This window comes from Somniosus microcephalus, chromosome 19 (assembly GCF_052327205.1).
Source record: "Somniosus microcephalus isolate GS21.2 chromosome 19, FLI_Smic_1.0, whole genome shotgun sequence".
NCBI lineage: Eukaryota > Metazoa > Chordata > Chondrichthyes > Squaliformes > Somniosidae > Somniosus > Somniosus microcephalus.
Genome location: NC_141005.1, coordinates 11,330,926 through 11,355,751, shown reverse-complemented (window position 1 = coordinate 11,355,751; position 24,826 = coordinate 11,330,926). Strand labels below are relative to the sequence as shown.

Below are 24,826 nucleotides of genomic sequence, written 5' to 3'. Positions count from 1 at the left end.
TGCAGCAGCCATCTGTCATCTCTGCCGCGGAGATGCGAGACTCTCCGCATCCCCAACGATTGAAGTCTGCAGGAAGAAACAAAGGTAAGTAAACTTTTTCTAACACCTTCCACTTACCTCACATACTCACCTCTCCACACTTGCACCCATCACTTACCTTCACAGCGCACTTTTGCACCCCTCCGAACCCCGCAGACCCACTGCTCGCCTCGGTGACCTTGGCGGGGTTCGAAGCCTTCGGGAAGCCCACACTTGTGTGGGTAAAATGGGGATAATCCTCTTATCTGCCTGTTAACAGACAGTTAAGTGGCTGTAACCCCCTTCCCGCCTCCAGGAGACGGGACCCGGCGCGGGACGGCTACCCGCCTCCTGAGAAGGTGGCACGGAGGCGGGTTGGGTACCCGCCCCCAGATTCTGCCATTTTCCCGGCAGTCCCGCCTCCAAACCCGCCTCCCCAGGGTTCAAACTACGCACCCTCTGACTCGGAGGTGGGCATGCTACCACTAAGCCAAAGGCTCGCTCCTATCTGTAGCTATTTACTTAGGGTGGGATGCTTGGTGATAGGATGGGTACAATTAAAAACAATTCCCTTGGTCTCCTTGAGCCACTCAACAGCCGTGGCCACGAGGCCAGATGTGTCTCCAGCAAAGCCACTCTGGGGGTGCCTGTTATAAAGGTAATGTTATATGAGCAGTGAGGGACAGGTAAAGACCCTCTGGTCCATCCAGCCTGTCCACACAATTGTGATACCTCCACCCCACCCAAACTATGTGATCTCCTGGGCAAGGCCAAAAACCAGATTAAAAAACCCAGGCCAATTTGGGAGGGAAATCTGGGAAATTCCTCTCCGACCACCGCCACCCCCCCCCCCCCCCCCAAGGCAATCAAAACTAATCCAGGAGATCACTCTGGCCCTGATAATTCTATGCAGTACCTCCCTTCTGCACAAGGTGATCTCCACCCCAGCCAGAAACAGCCAGCTCTCGCTTGAAGGAATTCAGCAAATTGGCGTCCACTGCACGAACCGGCAGCCTGTTCCAGAGGTTATACTGTAACCAGCCTTAGACAAGTAGCTCTCATTGAGCATTCAGACAATACCCAGCATGAGGAAAAACACCAAAATTAGAGAACAATTATGACATTTGTGTCCTCCATCAATATCTCCGCCCCCCCCCCCCCTAGCTAGGGGAAATCTAGAACTCGGGGGCATAGTTTCAGAATAAAGGGTCGCTCTTTTAGAACTGAGATGAGGAGGAATTTCTTCTCTCAGAGGGTCGTAAATCTGTGGAATTCTCTGCCCCAGAGAGCCGTGGAGGCTGGGTCATTAAATCCATTTAAGGTGGAGATGGACAGATTTTTGCAAGATAAGGGAGTGAAGGGTTATGGGGAGCGGGCAGGGAAGTGGTTTTGAGCCCAAGACCAGCCATGATCTTATTGAATGGTGGAGCAGGCTCGAGGGGCCAAGTGGCCTATTCCTGCTCCTCCTATTTCTTATGTTCTTATGTCCTTTCTGTTTGGTTAGACATCCAGCTTGTTCTATGTTGAGTCCAATTCATTAAAATTATGTAATAATATCTTTGGGTAAGCTGGTACAAATAGGAAAGGGAATTGGAGCTGGGGAGTAGAGGAAGGAGTTGAAAAATCATGTGCTGTCTTGGTGATCTCCTCCAATATTTTGTTTCCAGGTCTATTGTTCGTGTGGAGCCATTGTTGATTCTGAAGCTCGAGGTATTATACTGTCACCTGGCTTCCCCACCAGTTACATTCCAGGCACGCATTGTGTGTGGCAGTTCTTCATCCCGGCTGGAGTCCATCTCGTTTTGGAAGTTTTCGATTTTGATGTGTTTGAGAATCCACGTAATGGTAAAACCCTACTTGGCGACCATTCAGCCCCTGCGATGGTAGATGGGGAGAAGTTTGATTCCGGTTCACTGAAGAATGGGGGCGCTGTACAGAGTCGAGAGTCCAACAACCTGTATTCCCAAACAAAGGAGTCCCGTCAAGATGGAAGAATAAAGGTGTCGCTTAATGAGACCAATGTGTCTAACTCCAAAGTTTTTGATGTTGATTACCAGGATTTCTCTGTGACCCAACCCGATAAAGCTGAAGGCCAATGGGTGGTGGCACAGGAAGAGTCCGCACAGCTAGAGACGGTTAAGATGCCTCCGTTGATGCATGATACCTCAGTGACTGACTCTCCACTTGATGTGGATAAGGATGATTCTACAGAGTCAAATTCAAGTGATCCTCTGGCCAGTTTTGGTGATTACAAAGACATCAATGTGGACCCACAATACAACAGTGAAAAACAAGTTGGGAAGAGGCTGGAAATTGACCATCTTGAATTGCAAGAGGTAAATGATTCAACTATAGCCACAATGATGCCCGAGACAAAAGTGACGCTCTTCGCACCTCCTGAAGTCTGCCCGAACGATGTTTTATATATTTCGGATCTGATCACATTCTCTGCCCGCTTTTGTGGGGCCAACTCGCCCGTGAACAAGACATTGACGTTTGGTTCCTCCCTGGAGATGGTGGAGGTCGTGGTGGAGCTGATCACCACCACAGACCTCGGGCGTGGTTTTATTCTTCTCTACATGTTTAAAACTGGCGTAGATGCCGACCTCCGGACCCTGATGAAGCACAGGGGCCAAGACAACCTGATCCATTTCTTGGTCATCGCTGGTGTTGCCCTCTTATCGGCGGTGCTTTTGACTGCACTCTGTCGGACCTGGAGGTGAGTTTAAACTTCTTTCAGTTGTCCCTCTGGTTCCTCAAACATATGCAGGATCTGTCCTAGAAACTAAACTTTGTTCCAAAACCTGTTACTGTTTAATTGGGAGATGTCTTTTGGGGTTCAGCTTAAGACTTGTAACAACTATGCATTCTATATTCTTATTCAAATAAAATTTGAAAAAATGCACCATCGAAGAACGAAAGGGTAGAATTTCCATTTATGTAATGCCTCAGGATGTCCCAAAGTGCTTTACAGCCAATTAAGCACTTTTTGAAGTGTAGTCACTGTTGTAATGTAGGGCAAAGCGGCAGCCAACTTGTGCACAGCAAGCTCCCACAAACAGCAATGTGATAATCTGTTTTGGTAATGTTGGTTGAGTGATAAATATTGGCCCAGGTGAACTTCCCTGCTCTTCTTTGAATAGGGCCCTGGGATCTTTTACGTCCACCTGAGAGGGCAAACAGGGTCTCGGTTTAATGTCTCATCAGAAAGACGGTACCTCCGACAGTGCAGCACTCCCTCAGTAGTGGAGTGTCAGCCTGAATTTGGTGCTCAAGTTTCTTGGAGTGGGACTTGAACCCATGACCGTCTGACTCAAGAGGTGAGAGTGCTACCCACTAATCCAGACCTGACACCCAATCTACTGCAAGGACTCCATGGATTCTGTGACCCCTCACATCACCGTGACAATGTTTATGCATCAGTCAACCTTCCCTTCCCCTTAAGCGTGATCATTTTATTTGGAAAATGCACCTGGCTAAATTAACAGTGTGGGAAAAAGTCCGATGTTTAAGGTTACTATGAATGGCGGTCATTGTACGCCCTTTGTAATGTTGGTTTCATGGTATGGACATGAATAAAGGGGCATCTGTTATAAGAACAAGTTGAATTATCACAGTTCTACACTTTTGAATTTTTGATGTAAATTGGACTGTGCTAGCAACCTTGTTGGTTAACATAAGACATAGGAACAGGAGTAGGCCATTCGGCCCCTCAAGCCTGCCCCGCCATTCAATAAGATCATGACTGATCTGATCTTGGCCTCAACTCCACTTTCCCACCCGCTCCCCATAACCCTTGACTCCCCTGTAGCTCACATATCTGTCCATCTCCGCCTTGAATATATTCAATGACTCCGCCTCCACAGCTCTCTGAGGTAGAGAAATCCAAAGATTCACGACCCTGAGAGAAGAAATTCCTCCTCATCTCCGTTTTAAATGGGCGACCCCTTATCCTGAAACTGTGCCCCCTAGTTCTAGATTCCCCCACGAGGGGAAACATCCTCCCAGCATCTACCCTGTCCAACCCCCTCAGAATCTTATATGTTTCAATAAGATCACCTCTCATTCTTCTAAATCCCAATGAGTATAGGCTCAACCTTTCTTACATAATCTGGTTTTGGTAAACAGATTTGCCATTTTATACACAATACATCAACTTCTACATTAAGTTTCAAACTCAAATTGGCCACCGAGTTTCTTCACATTGAGCAGTTTCTCCGTCTCCGCCGCATCTGCTCCGACGATGCCACCTTCCACACCAGTGCTTCTGACATGTCTTCCTTTTTCCTCAACCGAGGATTCCCCTCTATCGTGGTTGACACGGCCCTCGACCGTGTCCGTTTTATCTCCCGCACTTCTGCCCTCACCCCTGCCCCTCCCTCCCGGAACCACGATAGAGTTCCCCTTGTCCTCACCTTTCACCCCACCAGCCTCCACATTCAACGGATCATCCTCCGCCATTTCCGCCACCTCCAACGTGATCCCACCACCAAACGCATCTTCACCTCCCCCCCCCCCCCCCCTTTCAGCATTCTGTAGGGACCGCTCCCTCAGAGACACCCTAGTCCACTCCTCTATCACCCCCAGCATCCCTTCCCCTTCGCCCGGCACCTTCCCGTGCAAGCGCAGGAGATGCAACACCTGCCCTTATACCTCCCCCCTTCCCACTGTCCAGGGCCCCAAACACCCCTTCCAGGTGAAACAGCGATTTACTTGTACTTCTTGCAATCTAGTATACTGTATTCGCTGCTCACGATGCGGTCTCCTCTACATTGGGGAGACCAAACGCAGATTAGGTGACCGCTTTGCGGAACACCTCCGTTCAGTCCGTAAGGATGACCCCGAGCTTCCGCTCGCCTGTCATTTTAATTCACCGCCCCATTCCCACTCAGACCTCACCGTACTCGGGCTCTTGCATTGTTCCACGGAAGCTCAGCGTAAGCTCGAGGAACAGCACCTCATCTTCCGATTAGGCACTTTACAGCCTTCCGGACTCAATATCGAGTTCAACAATTTCAGATCATAACCTCGGCCCCCATTACATTTTTACTTATATTTTTTATCCGCACCTTTGTTTTGGCCATCCCCCCCCTTTTTTTCTCCCCCACAAGGCAGCTGTCTCCCATTCTGCCAGCGCATTTCACACCTAATCTAGAGCCATCTTTTGTCTCCACTAGTCCTAGCACCATCTCGTCTGGTTTTGAATACCTCTTAATGTCTCTTCACTTCTCTTTTGTTATTTCATCCCCATTTCCCAGTCCCCAAACTGGCCTTTTAATCTGATTCATTTCCTGAGCTTTTTCAGTCTTGACAAAGGGTTTCGACCTGAAACGTTGACTCTATTTCTCTCTCCACGGATGTTGCCTGGCCTGCTGAGTTTTTCCAGCACTTTCTGTTGTTATTTCTTCACATTGATGTCTGTAACAAGCGCCGGTAGCTCTTCAACACTCTGTGGCAGTCAGCAATCCTGGTGCAAAATGAGGCAAATCTCTGTATTACTGTGGAAGGTAAGGTTATTGGGACTGGATGCAAATCACAGATTTCAGACCATCTTCAGTAAGACCTTTCCACAGGTCATCCAAAGGATAAGTCAGTGTAAGGCCTGTTAAGATCTCTAACCTTTTCCGGTTCTGACGAAGGGTCATCGACTTGAAACGTTAACTCTGTTTCTCTCTCCACAGATGCTGCCTGACCTGCTGAGTATTTCCAGTACTTTCTGTTTTTATTTCAGATTTCCAGCATCCGCAGTATTTTGCTTTTGCAAGTAGTTTACACATTGACTAGGGTTTCTCTGTCTAGGCCGTCCTGTGTCATGCGTTATCCCCAGCCCAGATAGTGCCCTGCCTCCAGGCCTCTGTAAATGTCTCTCTGTAACCAGCTGCTGTATGATGTGTGAGAATGGCCTGTGTGGTGTATATTCTCGTTACTCCCTGTGGAGAAGCACCAGGGATTTGTTTGGGGTCTTCTCCCGCCTAACACCCTGCCACCATAAGAATATCTAACTTAGGGTGGGCCTATTTTCTAAACCAAATCCAGGGACACACAGGGTGGGGAGCACAGCAAAGTAGCCAGGACAGAAAATGTAGGTTGCGCAGCGTTGCGAGGCAAATTTCTTAGTAGCCTAGATTTTAACAGTTGCACGTATACAAATACATTACAAATGTGCATATAATTACCGCGGATGTGACGTCACTCTATTGACGCGCATTCAGACACCGTTTAGAAATAATACACTAACGCTGTTCAGTCCCTTGACCTGGAACTGTGATTATGTCTAACGGTATGATATGCGTATATTCCAATGAATATGGTTCCAGTCTATTCGCGGACGGGTTTCATAAACTGGGGACATTGTTTGCCCGCGGACACAGTACCTCATCCGGGGACTGTCCCTGGAAAACGGGGACGTAGGCTCAGCCTAATCTAACTACCCAACAAAAACAATGGACTGCTTTGCTTGTGGAATGAATTGGGCCTGGACGGAATACTTGTTTCCGAGGAGAGGGAAGAGTGAGTCTACAATCTGGACAGATCATCTGATCACTTGCATTGGAGGTAGTTCAGAAAAGGTTCACTAGGCTGATTCCTGAGATGAAAGGGCTTGTCTTATGAGGAAAGGTTGAGCAGGTTGGGCCTATACTCCGAGTTTAGAAGAATGAGAGGTGATCTTATTGAAACATATAAGATTCTGAGGGGGCTTGACAGGGTAGATGCTGAGAGGATGTTTCCCCGAGTGGGGGAACCTAGAACTAGGGGGCATAGTTTCAGAATAAGGGGTCGCCCATTTAAAACGGAGATGAGGAGGAATTTCTTCTCTCAGAGGGTCGTGAATCTTTGGAATTCTCTACCCCAGAGAGCTGTGGAGGCTGGGTCATTGAATATATTCAAGGCGGAGATAGATAGATTTTTGAACTACAGGGGAGTCAAGGGTTATGGGGCGCGGACGGGAAAGTGGAGTTGAGGCCAAGATCAGATCAGCCATGATCTTATTGAATGGCGGAGCAGGCTCGAGGGGCCGAATGACCGACTCCTGCTCCTATTTCTTATGTTCGCCAAGGTATGAGTAGCAGTACCTCAATGGGTGGAATTTCTGTGGGGGCTTCTCCTGATTTTCCACTGTAACTTTGGCGGAAGATTGGTGTAGGAACGTCATAAGTGGTTTCCGCCAAAGGAGGTTGGGAGAACCCCTGCGGAAATTCTACTCCTGGCTGTTTTGGCTGCTGGCTATTTCTCCATGGCCTGTGACTGCTGTGGAGTCGGCCCTGGCGCTAACTTGGAAACCAGCCTCAGCCCACCGTGAACACAAGAATTTCACATCAGACACGACGATGGGCTCACAAGAGAATTTCGTGCTGGGAGCAGTACGTCTAGACCTAAAACTCAGTCGTATAACTCTTCCAGTCAGTAATTGCCACCAGCATCCTGAAAAATTAGGCCTTCAACAGAGGTTAACTAAGTCCAGATGGAATAACCTCACGATCTTTGACTCGTGACTGCCTTGACTGACGTTTAGTTTGGTAATTTTTCTTTCCCCCCCCACCGAAAGCAACACTGCCGAGGTCAAGGTTGTACTTTAGTAGATTGCTGAATGTCTCAGGCTGAAGGAATAGATACAAATTACACAATAGTCATCTGCTCCAATTAGTCAGTCAGTCAGTTCCAAGACATGGACCCTAAATATGAAATGGAGGCAAAATCCTCTACTGTTCAGCAAACCGTTTATGTCTTTCTTTTCAACAGATTAGGAACATCGGCACAGGAGGAGGCCATTCGGCCCCTTGAGCCTGTTCCGCCCTTCAATGAGATCATGGCTGATCTGTATCCTAACTCCATCCACCCGCTTTGGCTCCATACCCTTTAATACCGTTGGCTAGCAAAAAATCTATCGAGCTCAGATTTAAAATTATTAATTGAGCTTGCTTCTGTTGCTTTTTGTGGGACAGTGTTCGGCACTTCTACCACCCTTTGCGTGAAGAAGTGTTTCCTAACTTCTCTCCTGAATGGCCTGGCTTTGATTTTAAGGTTATGTCCCCCTTGTCTTAGACTCCCCACAACCAGCAGAAAAGGTTTCTCTCTATCTATCCTAGCAATTCCTTTCAAAATCCTAAATACCTCAATCAAATCACCCCTTAACCTTCTATTATCCAGGGCATTCAAGCCTAGTTAATGTAATCTCTCCTCATAATTTAACCCTTGGAGCCCTGGTAACATTCTGGTGAACATAAGAGGTTAGTGTGCAAAATTAAAGCACATGGGATTGGGGGTAATATACTGGCATGGATTGAAAATTGGTTAACACAGGAAACAGAGAGCAGGAATAAATGGGTCTTTTTCGGGGTGACAGGCGGTGACTAGTGGGGTACTGCAGGGATCAGTGCTTGGGCCCCAGCTATTCACAATATATATCAATGATTTGGATAAGGGAACCAAATGTAATATTTCCAAGTTTGCTGACGACACAAAACTAGGTGGAATTGTGAGTTGTGAGGAGGATGCAAAGAGGCTTCAAGGCAATTTAGACAAGTTGAGTGAGTGGGCAAATACATGGCAGATGCATTATAACATGGATAAATGTGAAGTTACCCACTTCGGTAGGAAAAACAAAAGGCAGAGTATTATTTAAATGGTGATAGATTGGGAAATGTTGATGTACAAAGGGACCTGGGTGTCCTTGTACACCAGTCACTGAAAGCAAATATGCAGGTGCAGCAAGCAGTTAGGAAGGTAAATGGTATGTTGGCCTTCATTGCAAGAGGATTTGAGTACAGGAGCAAGGATGTCTTCCTACAGTTATACAGGGCCTTGGTGAGATCACACCTGGAGTACTGTGTGCAGTTTTGGTCTCCTTACCTAAGAAAGGATATACTTGCCATAGAGGGAGTGCAGCAAAGGTTGACCAGACTGATTCCTGGGATGGCAGGACTGTCGTATGAGGAGAGATTGGGTCGACTAGACCTGTATTCACTAGAGTTTAGAAGAATGAGAGGGGATCTCATTGAAATGTATAAAATTCTGACAGGGCTAGACAGACTGGATGCAGGGAGGATGTTACCCCTGCCTGGGGCTCTAGAACGAGGGGTCACAGTCTCAGGATACAGGGTAGGACATTTAGGACTGAGATGAGGAGAAATTTCTTCACTCAGAGGGTGGTGAACCTGTGGAATTCTCTACCACAGAAGGCTGTGGAGGCCAAGTCACTGAATATATTTAAGTAGGAGATAGATAGATTTCTAGACACAAAAGGCATCAAGGGGTATGGGGAGAGATCGGGAATATGGTATTGAGATAGAGGATCAGCCATGATCATATTGAATGGTGGAGCAGGCTCGAAGGGCCGAATGGCCTACTCCTGCTCCTATTTTTCTATGTTTTCCGTGTTCTAACTGCGCTGCACTCCTTCCAAGGTCAGTATATCCTTTCTAAGGTGCGGTGCCCAGAACTGTACACAGTGCTCCAGGTGTGGTCTAACCAGGGCTTTCTATAGCTGTAGCAAAACCTCCTCCCCTTTATATTCTAGCCCTGTAGTTATGAAGGCTAACTTTCCATTAGCGTTTCTGATTATTTTTTGTACCCGACTACTACATTTTAGTGATCTGTGTACATGAAGCTCTAAATCTCTTTGGACCTCCATGACCCCTAGCTTTTCACCATTTAAAAAAATACTCTGATCTATCCTTTTTTGGTCCAAAATGGATAACCTCACACTTGCGTGCGTTGAAATTCATCTGCCACAGTTTTATCTACTCACTTAATCTATCAATATATCTTTGTAATTTTATGCTCCGGTCTACACTACTTACTATACCACCAATCGTGGTGTCTTTGGAAAACTTGGATATATTAAAACTCCCTATTGCATTGTCTAAGACATTAATAAATGCAGTGGATAGCTGAGGCCCCAGCACAGATCCTTGAAGGACACCACCAGTCACCTCCTTCCAATTCGAATGCAAGTTTCTGAATGCAGCTGTTCTGTTGGTAACTAAAATTATCACACAATGTAAGCTTGAGCTCAATTAGCCAAATGGAGTTTTGGGAACTCTTGTCAAATGTAGTTCAAAGGAACGTTCTGATAGGCTGGGATTCTTCCCGCTTAGCTCCAGGTAACCCTTCAAGCCAAGACCCAAACAGGTGGAGTAATCCTAGTTGGATAAGTAAGGGGAAGCTCACCACTGCTTTGTGTTGGTTGGCTGTGTGGGGTGTTAGCTGGTTAGACACCTGCAGTACCCCTGCCCGCACCTAGGGGCTCCTAAACCAAGGCACTGCCAACCTGCATCTGATTGCTCCGGCCTTGGCTGTTTCTCTATTTTTTCGCCTCTCCCAGGAGATTACCTGGCTCCGGGCGGGTCTGTATTGCGATGCACAAGGGATCATAATTACATCGGACGGGCTAGATGGGCCAGTTGGTCTTTTCCTGTTTGTCTTTCTCTTACATTTGTACGTAAGAAAGACTTGTATTTATATAACACCATTCACAACCTCAGAGCGTCCCAAAGTGCTTTACAGCTAATGAAGTACTTTTTGAAGTGTAGTCACTGTTGTAATGTAGGACACACGGCAGCCAATTTGCGCACAGCAAGCTCCCGCAAACAGCAATGTGATAATGACCAGATGTTGGTTGAGGGATAAATATTGGCCCAGGACACTGGGGCGAGCTCCCCTCCTTCTTCAAAACAGTGCCACGGAATTTTTTACATCCACCTGAAAGGGCAGATGGGGCCTCGGTTTAATGTCTCATCCGAAAGACGGCACTTCCGACAGTGCAGCACTCCCTCAGTACTGCACTGGGAGTGTCAGCCTAGATTTTGTGTTCAACTCTCTGGAGTGGGACTTGAACCCACAACCTTCTGGCTAACCACTGAGCTACGCAGACACCTGTAAGTGAGGTATGTCCATACAGGGACAATGTGTGCAGGCAAACAGAAACTACTTGTGTGGATTCCTCTGTAATTTGGAGACTGTTGAGCATGGCCAACAACCAAAAAATTCTTATGAGAATTGAGAAATGACAGAAAAGTGGTAGAATTACCTAAGGATATGTGACTATAAATTGGAATACCACATAAACAACAACTTGCATTTATATAGCGCCTCCAACATCCCAAGGCACTTCACAGGAGCGATTATCAAACAAAATTTGACACCGAGCCACATAAGGAGATATTAGGGCAGGTGACCAAAATCCTGGTCAAAGAGGTAGGTTTTAAGGAGCGTCTTAAAGGAGGAAAGAGAAGTAGCAAGGCGGAGCAGTTTAGGCAGAGAATTTCAGAACTTAGGGCCTAGGCAACAGAAGGCACAGCCACCGATGGTGCAGCGATGAAAAGCGGGGTGCGCGAGAGGCCAGAATTGGAGGATCGCAGATATCTCAGAGGGTTGTAGGGCCGGAGGAGATTAGAGAGATAGGGAGGGGTGAGGTCATAGAGGGATTTGAAAACAAGGATGAGAATTTTAAAATTGAGGCGTTGCCGGACCGGGAGTCAATGTCTTTACGCCAATGTCAATAGCAGCCACTATTCCATTGCAGCGTTTCAGTTTCTCAGGCCAGCTCTCCTCATGACCTCCCAGAGCTTGAGTTCAATTAGAACTGAATTGTGGGGACTTCCTGTTGTGTTTCGAGACTGACAAACTCATTTCAGAAAAGGAGACTTTTAACTTAGCTACCTCGTTGGATTTTAGTCCATGTCCCAGAGTTGAAAGGACTTTAGCCCACTACACCACCCAGTCCCAAAAAAGTTGTAACAGTCTTAACCTTTAAAAAAAAATAATTCCTGGGATGTGGGCATCGCTGGCAAAGCCAGCATTTATTGCCCATCCCTAGTTGCCCTCGAGAAGGTGGTGGTGAGCCGCCTTCTTGAACCGCTGCAGTCCTTGTGGTGAAAGTGCCCCCACAGTGCTGGATGGTGTCGAGCTTCTTGAGTGTTGTCGGAGCTGCACTCATCCAGGCAAGTGGAGAGTATTCCATCACACTCCTGACTTGTAGATGGTGGAAAGGCTTTGGGGAGTTAGGAGATGAGACGCTCATAGTAATCTCATTCATACTGTGAAAACATTTTGATTGCAAGTGTCTTTTCTGTATTGTCGCAGCAAACTATTGAGCACTTGGATGCGATGCTAAGAATGTCAGTTTCATTTCTAGCAGTGTGCTAATGGAACTGAATCACCGTTTCATGCTGATAACTGCAAATAATTTTTGTATTTGCTAAATGTAGACACGCTTTCTGAACTTGTAAGGACTTTATGAAAATGATCTATTGAACGGCTGCCCATGTGCTCGGGGCCGATGAGCTTTTTCTCTCTCTCGTGCTCGCAGCTAGCTTGCTCCAAAAAAGCACAGGCAGGATTTACTCAGCAGTTGCACTTTGACCTATTTATCCCAAAGCTGTTTTTTTAAAAAAAATGTCAGAACTATGGCCTGTTGCATTGTGTGTGTTTTAAAAGCAAAAACAGTTTTTTTTTTTCCTTGTATTTTTGTTGCTTATTAATGTGAGGGATATTAGTGCAGAATACAACACCTAACCACTTTTCACATTGAATTTACAGTATAGAAACAGGCCATTCGGCCCAAATGGTCCATGCCGGTGTTTATGCTCCACACGAGCCTCCCCCCAACCCTCTTCATCTCACCCCATCAGCATATCCTTCTATTCTTTTCTCCCTCGTGTATTTATCTAGCTTCCCCTTAAATGCATCTATGCTGTTCACCTCAACCACTCCTTGTGGTAGCGAGTTCCACATTCCATCCACTCTCTGGGTAAAGAAGTTTCTCCGGCTTTCCCTATTGGATTTATTAGTGACTTTCTTATATTGATGGCCCCTAGTTCTGGTCTCTTCCCCCACCCCCCCACCCCCCCCCGCCCGCCCCCTCCACAAATGGAAACATCTTCTCTACGTCTACCCTATCAAACCCTTTCATAATCTTGAAGACCTTCATCAGGTCACCCCTCAGTCTTTCCTTTTCTAGAGGAAAGAGCCCCAGCCTGTTCAATCTTTCCTGATGGTTATAAACTCTTTTTGATCCCAGTATTAATGCCAAGTATTTCCAGGTCAGGTATAGCTTTGTTAGATGTAAAGTTCCCTCTACTCTGCCTCAACATCTGAACGTTGGGAGCCCCATCCCCAAATACATCGGTGTGTGTCACGGCCAATGTCTATCCCTCAACATCACTAAAAACAGATGATCTGGTCATTACAGGAAACTTTCGTTTAACCGGAGGTTAGATGTCCGGAAAGCTCTATCTACCGGCAAAATTCAGGAGCCGTTTCCTATAAGTTTTTTTACTTCTCGTTGCTTTTTTTTCCCAGTCAGGCTCTGCAAGGTCTAGCTGAAGCTGTTGCTTAGCTACAGAGACGCTTTTAAGCTGCGGCCGACTGTTTTGAAGCTGTTAAGCAACAGGGTTTGTTGATTCACGGAGCTCAAAAGCTCCGTATGTTTTAACGTTAGCGCTGGTTTCTACGGCAGTTTTGATGGTACGGCACCAGCTCGGTCCTGTCAGTGCCAGATACCAGAAAGTTTCCTGTATCACATCGCTGTTTGTGGGAGCTTGCTGTGCACAAAATTGCCTGCCACGTTTCCTACATTACAACAGTGACTACACTTCAAAAAGTACTTCATTGGCTGTAAAGCGCTTTGGGACGTCCCGAGGTCGTGAAAGGCGCTATAGAAATGCAAGTTCTTTCATTGTGCTTTCAGTTGGCGGTTCAAAATGCGAGAGTGCAGCATCTCGAGCAAACACGAAACCGTTGGAGGCAGTGGCCCAGCTCACTGTTTTTGTTTGAGGATAAGTCCCACTGTGAAAGAATTGTTCCCTGTAATTCAATGCTGGAGCTTAAGGCAGTGATAAATTTAATACAGAGAGCCTTTCCTTCTGGGTCATTGCTTGTCTGGAAACATTTGTCGCTGAGCTTATAATGCAGGGGCAACACTCCACAGAGGCGCTTCCGGTCATTCAAGCAATAATGAAGCAGACTCGCGGTGAGTTAAGAAACACAGGAATTAATTTGCCATGTTGTGCAATACCTTCAGAGAGTTCCAAGAGCAAATTTAGGAGATTCCCCACCCCGCGTCTCCGTCAAATTGAGATTCCTTTGCAATACTGGCTATCAAGTTCCACATCCAGAAATAATTGGCAGATTCTCAGCATGTTTACCCAGCAGGTAGCAAAGCGGTGAAGTCCCAGGTTTGATTTCCCCCCCCTTACCCTTTAGCTGATTCTCGGCTGGGGCAGCAGTAAGCGTGGTACAGCTAGAATGGAAGGGAAAACCCTCCGAGGTTCTCGCTCTCCATTACGAGCCAGTGACCCCTGCTGCAAGTGCGCAAGTGTACGGATATCGGATGAGGACCAGGTCAGGCTTGCCGTGGTGGCTCCCCCATCCAATAGGCTGCCAATGCTCTCTCCGCCCAGCCTCCCGACAGCAATAATGACCAGTCGGGCAAAGTATCGGAAGGAGAAGGAGCAGGGTACCACCGTTCCCCAGCAAGGCGTAAACACCTTCAGGAATGATTAGTACAAAACTAACCAACATCAATATAGAAGATAGGAGCAGGAGTAGGTCATTCGGCCCCTCGAACCCGCTCCGCCAATTAATGAGATCATGGCTGATCATCCAAATTCAGTACCCTGTCCCTGCTTTCTCCCCATATCCCTTGATCCCTTTAGCCTCAAGAAATATATCCAACTCCTTCTTGAATATATTTAATGAATTGGCCTCAACTGCCCTGTGTGGCAGAGAATTTCACAGGTTCACCACTCTCTGGGTGAAGAAATTCCTCCTCATCTCTGTCCTAAATGGCTTACCCCTTATCCTTAGACTGTGACCCCTGGTTCTGGACTCCCCCGCCATCGGGAACATCCTTCCTGCATCTAGTCTGTCTAGTCCTGTTAGAATTTTATAAGTTTCAGTGAGAACCCCTCTCATTCTTCTAAACTCTAGCGAATATAAGCCTAATCGACCCAATCTCTCTTCATACGTCATTCCTGCCATCCCAGGTATCAGTCTGGTGAATCTTCGCTGCACTCTCTCCATGGCAAGAACATCCTTCCTCAGATAAGGCGACCAAAACTGCACACAATACTCAAGGTGTGGTCTCACCAAGGCCCTGTACAACTGCAGCAAGGCATTCTTGCTCCTGTACTCAAATCCTCTCGCTACGAAGGCCAACATACCATTTGCCTTCTTAACCGCCTGCTGCACCTGCATGCTTACCTTCAGCGACTGGTGCACAAGGACACCCAGGTCTCGTTGCACTTCCCCTTTTCCCAATCTATTGCCGTTCAGATAATAATCTGTCTTCCTGTTTTTGCCACCGAAGTGGATAACCTCGCATTTATCCACATTATACAGCATTTGCCATGCATCTGCCCAATCACCCAATCTGTCCAAATCATACTGGAGTTTCTCTAAATCCTCTTCACAGCACACACGCCCACCCAGCTTTGTGTTGTCTGCAAACTTGGAGATATTACATCTAGTTCCCTTGTCTAGATCATTTATATATAGTGAACAGCTGGGGTCCAAGGACCGATCCCTGCGGTACCCCACTAGTCACTGCCTGCCACTCGGAAAAAGACCCGTTTATTCCAACTCTTTGCTTCCTGTCTGCCAACCAGTTCTCTATCCAAGACAGTACCTTACCCCAATCCCATATGCTTTAACTTTACACACTAATCTCTTATGCGGGATCTTATCGAAAGCCTTCTGAAAGTCCAAATACACCACATCCACTGGTTCTCCCTTATCTATTCTACCAGTTACATCTCAAAAAATTCCAGTAGATTAGTCAAGCATGATTTACCTTTTGTAAATCCATGTTGACTTTGTCCGATCCTGTCACTGTTTTCCAAGTGCTCTGCTATTACATCTTTTATAATGGACTCTAGCATTTTCCCCACTACTGATATCAGGCTATAATTCCCCGTTTTTTCTCAACCACCCTTTTTAAATAGTGGGGTTACATTAGCTATTCTCCAATTCATGGGAACTGTTCCAGAGTCTATAGAATTTTGGAAGATGACCAGCAATGCATCTACTATTTCTAGGGCCACTTCCTTAAGTACCCTAGGATGTAGATTATCAGGCCCTGGGGATTTATCGGCCTTCAATCCCATCAATTTCCCTAACACCATTTCCCTACAAATACTGATTTCATTTAATTCCTCCCTCTCATTAGACCCTATGTTTCCCGACATCTCTGGGAGGTTATTTGTGTCCTCCTTTATGAAGACAGAACCAAAGTATGTATTTAATTGGGCTGCCATTTCTTTGTTCCCCATTATAAATTCCCCTGATTCTGACTGCAAGGAACCTACGCTTGACTTCACCAATCTTTTTCTCTTTACATATCTATAGAATCTTTTACAGTCAGTTTTTATGTTCCCTGCAAGCTTACTCTCAATCTATTTCCCCCCTCTTAATTAATCCCTTTGCTGAATCCTAAACTGCTCCCAATCCTCACGTTTGCTGCTTTTTCTGGCCAAATTATATGTCCTCTCCTTGGATCTTATGCTATCCCTAATTTCCCTCGTTAGCCACGGTTGAGTCACCTTTTTTGTTTTATTTTTATGCCAAACTGGGATGAACAAATTCTGTAGTTCATCCATGCGATCTTTAAATGTTTGTCATTGCCTATCCACCATCAACCCTTTAAGTAATGTTCCCCAATCAGTCCAAGCCAACTCGTGCCTCATACCATCGTAGTTTCCTTTATTTAAATTCAGGACCCTAGTCTCTGAGTCAACTACTTCACTCTCCATTTTAATGAAGAATTCAATCATATTATGATCGCTCCTCCCCAAGGGGCCTCGCACAACAAGATGGCTAATTAATCCTTTCTTATTACATAATACCCAGTCTAAGATGGCCTGATCTCTAGTTGGTTCCTCGACATATTGGTCCAGGAAACCATCCCGTATACACTCTAGGAATTCCTCCACCACGGTATTGTTACTAATTTGGTTAGCCCAATCTATAAGTAGATTAAAGTCACCCATGATAACTGCTGTGCCCTTATTGCACGCGTCTCTAATTTCCCTTTTAATGCCATCCCCAACCTCAGCATTACTGTTTGGGGGTCTGTATACAACTCCCACTAACGTTTTCTGCCCCTTGGTATTTCTCAGCTCTGCCCATACAGATTCCACATCATCAGAGATAATATCCTTCCTTACTATTGTGTTAATCTCCTCTTTAACCAGCAATGCTACCCCACCTCCTTTTCCTTTTTTCCTGTCCTTCCTGAATATTGAATACCCCTGGATGTTGAATTCCCAGTCTTGGTCGCCCTGGAGCCATGTCTCCGTAATCCCAATTATATCATGTTCGTTTACATCTATTTGCGCAGCTAATTCATCCACCTTATTATGAATGCTTCTCGTATTAAGACACACAGCCTTCAGGCTTGATTTTTTAACACTTAGTCCTTTTAGAATTCTTATTTACTGTGGCCCTGTTTGATTTACACCCTTGATTTCTCTGCCTTCCACTTTTGCTTTTCTCCTTCCTGTCTTTTGTTTCTATCCTTGCTTCCCTTTCCTCTGTCTCCTTGCACAGGTTCCCAACCCCTGCCATTTTAGTTTAAACCCTCCCCAACAGCACTAGCAAAGACTCCCCCTAGGACATCGGTTCCGGTCCCGCCCAGGTACAAACCGTCCAGTTTGTACTGGTCCCACCTCCCCCAGAACCGGTTCCAATTGAGTAGATTGGGCCGATACTCTCTGAAGTTTAGAAGAATGAGAGGTGATCTCATTGAAACAGGTAAGATTCTGAAGGGGATCGACAGGGTAGATACCGAGAGGCTGTTTTCCCTGCCTGCCAGGGGTCATAGTCTCAGGATAAGGGATCAGCCATTTAGGACAGAGATGAGGAGGAATTTCTTCACTCAGGGTTGTGAATCTTTGCAATTCTCTACCCTAGAGGGCTGTGGATGCTCAGTTGTTGAGTATATTCAAGGCTGAGATAGATATTTGGACTCTAGGGGAATCAAGGGATATGGGGATCAGGTGGGAAAGTGGAGTTGAGGTTGAAGATCAGCCATGATCTTATTGAATGGCGGAGCAGGCTCGAGGGGCCTTTTGACCTACTCCTGCTCCTAATTCTTATGTTCTTAATAAACAGCAATCTATAACTATGGGGTGGCAGCGGGTTACACACCTGCAATTCCCCACATGGTGACTTTTCAATAGTAAGAATGTGTGGAGATGCCCAGTGATGGCCACAAGCTTCTCCATCTGGCAGGTGGGAAAGTCTGCAGGCTGTTCACCGTGGCCACACATGCAAACTTCCTCGTAGCCCCAGCAGAGTGCAGTGCACTGTTCATTGTGGGCAGGGAAAGTGAGTGGCGGCGTGCGAACATTGGAACAGGAGGAGGTCATTCGGCCCCTCGAGCCTGTTCCATCATTGAATTAGATCATGGCTGATCTGAGACCTAACTCCATATACCCGCCTTAGCTCCATATCCCTTGATACCCTTACCCAACAAAAATCTAGCGATCTTGGTCTTGAAAGCCCCAACTGGTCCCCAGCATCCACAGCCTTTTCAGGGAGAGAATTCCAGATTTCTACTACCCTTTGTGTGGAATAGTGCTTCCTGATTTCCCTCCTAAATGGCCCAGCTCTAATTTGAAGATGATGTCCCCTCATTCTTGATTGTCTGCCACCAGAGGAAATAGTTTCTCTGTATCTACCCGTTCGAATCTTTAATCATTTTAAACATCTCAATCAGATCACCCCTCAGTATTGTAAACTCAAGGGAATACAAGCCATGTCTATGCAACCTATCCTCATAATTTAACCCTCCAAGCATGATTGTGGGGTTGAGAAAAAATTCAACGCAGACAGAATGAGCCTTATAAAGAAAAAGAGCCTTGCATTTATATAGTGCCTTTCGCGAAAGCGCTTTGCAGCCAATGAAGTACTTTTGAAGTGGAGTCACTGTTGTAATGTAGGAAACGCGGCAGCCAATTTAAGCACAGCAAGCTCCCACAAACAGCCATGTGATAATCTGCTTTTTATTGATGTTGGTTAGGGATAAATATTGGCCAGGACACCAGGGCTAACACCCCTGCTCTTCTTCGAAATAGTGCCGTGGGATCTTTTACGTTCACCTGAGCGAGCAGACGGGACCTCGGTTTAACATCTCATTTGAAAGACGGCATCTCCGACAGTGCAGCGCTCCCTCAGCACTGCACTGGAATGTCAGCCTGGATTTTTGTGCTCAAGTTTCTGGAGTGGACTCCTTCTGTACTCTACGCCTCTTCTGATTCTAATACTGGGTTGTGAAGTGTTCCAACCTGTTGGCGCCCTTATTGTGAGTGATAACTGATTGTAACAGTAACAAGCACATGGAGAGAAGAGCTGAGACAGAGTGCTGCTCGAATGACCTGAAGATTCAATGATATCGGCCAACAGCCAACTCGTCTGGTGAAGGCCAGATTTTCCTGGAAGAACTCCAAGTCCTTGCTGCACTGCTGATTTGTTTACTGTCCGCTCTTGGAATGAAAGAATTGGTAACTTACACAGTGAGGGTGCCTGGGTGGGAGTTCCAGTCTCTCGGTTTAACAGCGGAAATGTTATTAACTATATTACAGCCTGTTGATGAGTTGCAGTTAGCGGAACTGTCCATGGGATGACTGCAAAAATTTACATAAAAGTACAGGAGATAAGAATACCATGAAGATTAAAGATACAGAAAATGCTGGAGTCTCCCATCTGAAGCCTCACCCCAACTTTACTCTGTCAGATGCTGCCTGACCTGCTGGGCATCTCCAGCAGTTTCTTGTCTTACTTCCTTTCGTACGCTGCGAACAGACGAATCCGCTTCCCGTTGTACAGGATTCCTGTTCAAAACACCTGCTTAGATACAAATCCTAATGTTGGTTGAGGACAAGATCAGGGCAACATGAAATGTCCACCCAACCACAGTCAGGCTGCTGTGAAGCCCAACGAAGCCAGCATGTTAAGGATTGACTTTTGGAAAGAAAATTTATCGAGCCTGCTTTAATGAAGCCCCATGTGTCAAATCACTAAAACTGCCTTCAGAGAACTCTTTATTTTCAACCATTATTTGGCACATTTGGTCCCAGTTCTGTTTGAAGGGAACTGGCACAGATGGACCTAATTAATAGCCTTGGTTGTGGAAGTCGGGCTTGAAGAACCACAGAGGAGACATATATATTTTACAGATAGATCTCTGGCCGACTTTAGGAGAAAGCAGCCGAACTGTCTCAATGGAAAGCAGCCAATACTGTCTGAATTCACAGTCGAAATTCTAAGCACTTCTGGTTAGAACATAAGAAATAGGAGCAGGAGTAGGCCATTTGGCCCCTCGAGCCTGCTCCGCCATTCAATAAGATCATGACTGATCTTCTACCTCAACTCCACTTTCCTGCACTATCCCCATATCCCTTGATTCCCTTAATATCCAAAAATCTATCGATCTCTGTCTTGAATATACTCAACGACTGATCCCCACAGCCCTCTGGGGTAGAGAATTCCAAAGATTCACCACCCTCTGAGTGAAGAAATTTCTCCTCATCTCAGTCCTAAATGGCCGACCCCTTATTCTGAGACTGTGACCCCTGGTTCTAGACTCCCCAGCCAGGGGGAAACATCCTCCCTGCATCTACCCTGTCAAGTTCTGTAAGAATTTTATATGTTTCAATGAGATCACCTCTCATTCTTCTAAACTCCAGAGAATATAGGCCTAGTCTACTCAATCTCTCCTCATAGGACAATCCCCCCATTCCAGGAACCAGTCTGGTGAACCTTCATTGCACTCCCTCTATGGCAAGTATATCCTTCCTTAGGTAAGGAGACCAAAACTGTACACATTACTCCAGGTGTGGTCTCACCAGGGCCCTATATAATTGCAGTAAGACGTCTTTACTCTTATACTCAAATCCTCTTGTAATAAAGGCCAACATACCATTTTCTTTCCTAATTGCTTGCTGTACCTGCATGTTAACTTTCAGTGATTAGTGTACAAGGACACCCAGGTCCCTCTGAACACCAACATTTCCCAATCTCTCACCATTTAAAACAAACTCTGCTTTTCTATTTTTCCTACCAAAGTGGATAACTTCAGATTTCTCCACATTATATTCCATTTGCCATGTTCTTGCCCACTCACTTAGCCTGTCTATATCCCCTTGAAGCCTCTTTGCATCCTCCTCACAACTTACATTCCCACCCAGCTTTGTATCATCAGCAAACTTGGATATATTACATTTGGTCCCCTCATCCAAATCATTGATGTAGATTGTGAATAGCTGAGGCCCAAGCACTGATCCTTGCGGTACCCCACTAGTTACAGCCTGCCAACCCGAAAATGACCCGTTTATTCCTACTGTTTTCTGTCCGTTAACCAATCCTCAATCCATGCTAGTATACTACCCCCAATCCCATGAGCCCTAATTTTGTTTAATTATCTTGTGTGTGGCAACATACTGAATGCCTTCTGAAAATCCAAGTACACCACATCCACTGGTTCCCCCTTATCTATTCTGCTAGTTACAACCTCAAAAAACCCCAACAGATTTGTCAAACACGATTTCCCTTTCATAAATCCGTGTTGACTCTGCCCAATCCTATTATTATTTTCTAAGTGCCCGGTTACCACGTCCTTAATAATAGATTCTAGCATTTTCCCTATTACTGATGTCAGGCTAACTGGTCTGTAGTTCCCTGTTTTCTCTCTCCCTCCTTTATTAAATAGTGGGGTTACATTTGCTACCTCCCAATCCGCAGGAACTGTTCTAGAATCTATGGAATTTTGGAAAATGACAACCAATGCATCCACTATATATAGCCACCTCTTTCAAAACCCTAGGATGTAGGCCATCAGGTCCAGGGAATTTACCGGCTTTCAGTCTCATTAATTTCTCTAGTACTATTTTTTTTACTAACACTAATTTCTCAGTTCCTCATTCTCGTTAGACCCTTGGTTCTCCACTATTTCCAGGAAGTTTTCTGTGTCTTCTTCCGTGAAGACAGACACAAAGTATTGGCTTAATATCTCTGCCATTTCCTTATTCCCTATTATAATTTCTCCTGTCTCGGCCTGTAAGGGACCCACATTTACTTTCGCTAATCTTTTCCTTTTTACATACCTAGAGAAGCTATTCGTCAGTTTTTAATGTCTCTTGCTAGTTTACTCTCATTCTATTTTCCCTTTCTTTATCAATTTCTTGGTCCTCCTTTGCTGAATTCTAAAATCCTCCCAATCCTCAGGTTTACTGCTCTTTTTGGCAACATTAGAAGCCTCTTCCTTTGATCTAATACTATCTTTAACTTCTCTTGTTAGCCACAGTTGAACCACTTTTCCTGTGGGGTTTTTGTGCCTTAAAGGAATGTATATTTGCCTGAGGTTTCCTGCAGATTTCGGTGTTCAGTTTAAAAGTAATTTTTGGGATGATTCACTAAACCAAAATATATTCTTTTTATTTTAGGAAAAGGGCTCATTGTAAAGGAAGTCACTCCCACTGCTCAAGGAGTCAAGAGGTAAGTCTGATTTGTAAAGTTGGTCTTATTGTATAAACTTGTCTTTTTTTAAATGAATGTTATTTCTGTTCAACTAAAGAACCAGAGGCGACAGGAGGAAAAACATTTTTTTATGCAATGAGTGGTTAGGATTTGGAATGCACCGCCTGATAGGATGGTGGATACAGATCCAATAGTAGCCTTCAAAAGGGAGTCAAAAAGAAAGACTTGCGTTTCTATAGCACTTTTCATGCCCTCAGGATGTCCCAAAGCGCTTTACAGCCAATGAAGTACTTTTGAAGTGGAGTCACTGTTGTAATGTGGGAAACGTGGCAGCCAATTGCGCACAGCAAGCTCCCACAAACCAATGTGATAATGACCAGATAATCTGTTTTAGTAATGTTGATTGAGGGATAAATATTGGCCCCAGGACACCGGGGAGAACTCCCCTGCTCCTCTTCGAAATAGTGCCACAGGATCTTTTGCGTCCACCCGAGAGAGCAGACGGGGCCCTCAGTTTAACGTCTCATCCGAAAGACGGCACCTCCGACAGTGCAGCACTCCCTCAGCACTGCACTGAAGTGTCAGCCTAGATTTTTGTGCTCAAGTCTCTGGAGTGGGACTTGAACCCACAACCTTCTGACTCAGGCGAGGGTGCTGCCCACTGAGCCACAGCTGACACGGATTGGATAAATACAGGGATGTGGGGAAAGAGCGGGGGAGTGGGGCTGACTGGATTGCTCTTTGAAAGAGCCGGCACAGACTCGATGGGCCGAATGGCCTCCTTCTGTGCTGTATCATTCTATGATTCTAAAGCAAAATAATGCGGAATGCTGGAAATCAAATAAAAACAGAAAATACTCAGCAGGTCAGGCAACATCTGTGGAGAGAAAAACAGAGTTAACGTTTCAGGTCAATGACCTTTTGTCAGGGCTGGAAAATGTTAGTAAGCTTTTAAGCAAGTACAGAGCCAGGGAAAAGAGCGGAGGGGAGGAAAGAACAAAAGGGAAGGTCTGCGATAGGATGCAAGGCAGGAGAGATTAAATGACAAAAGGGATGATGGTGCGAGGCACAAGGAGATGGTAATGGGACAAGAAACAAAAGATGGTTCCAGAGGAGGTGCAAATGTTTGCAGCGAAATAGCCGAGGGGGAGGGAAGCAGGGAAAATCTGGCCAAGAGAAGGCTCCCGTGTCCCAGGAATGTGGTGGAGAAAGGCAGGTGAACCGCAGGGGTATGGAACACCCCACTGACCGTGTTCCGATAGGGGATCCCACACCCACCACCCCCAAGCCCACCTCCCCAGCACCAGCCCCACCCCCACCCTTCTAACTCGGGTCCTCACCAACTCGGGACGTATTCCTGGAGGGTTCATCACATGACCTCTGATGCGTTATCAATTACTACAAAAGACTGGAAGTTGAGAGTAACAAACAGGCTTTTATTACCAAAGAACAGAGCATGCCTCTCGTGGTTGCCTGGTATCCAAAAGGGCAGGGGGCTGCCGAGCAGTCACCTTTATACCCGGCCATGAGGGTGGAGCCAGGGGCGGAGTCAGCTGAGGCATGCACAGACAAGTACAACAATGTGCAAGAGTGAACAACAGTGAACAACAATACTAACAACAGTGGTTTACCACATTCACCCCTTGTTTAGAATTGAGTCCGGCGGGGTGAAGTGCACTAAAAGTTCGTGTACTGAAGTCTATCAGGAGGCCTTGTAAGCCGTCCTGAGCGTCGCAGCAGCGGCGGTGATGGTGCAGCATCCAACGTTGAACCCGGTGTCTCGTTCAGAGGAGGTGTAGCCGGTGGCGGGCCCTGGGGCTGCTGCATGCCGTCTACAGGGGTCGGAGCGCGGGTAATGGGAGGTAGCGATGGTGGTCTCTCAGAGGCACCCGAAGGTGCGAGGTCTCGTGCGGGGACTGTGTCCTGGGGGTAGGCATGAGTAGCGGTGGGTGGCGAAGAGGGTGTTTCAGGAGCACCCGCAGGTGCGAGGTCTCGAATGGAGACTGTGTCCTCCCGCCCGTCCGGGTACACCACGTAAGCATACTGCGGGTTGGCGTGGAGGAGGCTCACCCTCTCGACCAGGGGGTCCGCCTTATGGGTCCTCACGTGCTTCCGCAGTAGGACGGGTCCTGGAGAAGTCAGCCATGTTAGTAGCGAAATCCCCGACGTGGACTTCCTGGGGAAGGAGAACATTCTCTTGTGAGGAGTGGCATTGGTGGCTGTACAGAGCAGCGACCGAATGGAATGGAGCGCCGCAGGGAGGACCTCCTGCCAGCGGGAGGTCGGAAGGCCCTTAGATTTTAAGTTTAAAAGGACTGCCTTCCAGACCGTC

At 46.4% G+C, this 24,826-nt stretch overlaps 1 protein-coding gene across 1 annotated transcript in view; it reads left to right on the top strand.

Annotated features, from left to right (window-relative positions):
* Nucleotides 1-24,826, top strand: part of LOC147103541 (uncharacterized) — a 56,006-nt gene that overhangs the window by 12,683 nt on the left and 18,497 nt on the right. The window contains exons 2-3 of the mRNA XM_086011950.1: nt 1,686-2,737; nt 22,461-22,512. Of these exons, the coding sequence (XP_085868076.1) occupies nt 1,686-2,737; nt 22,461-22,512 (1,104 nt within the window). The remainder of the gene's footprint in view (nt 1-1,685; nt 2,738-22,460; nt 22,513-24,826) is intronic.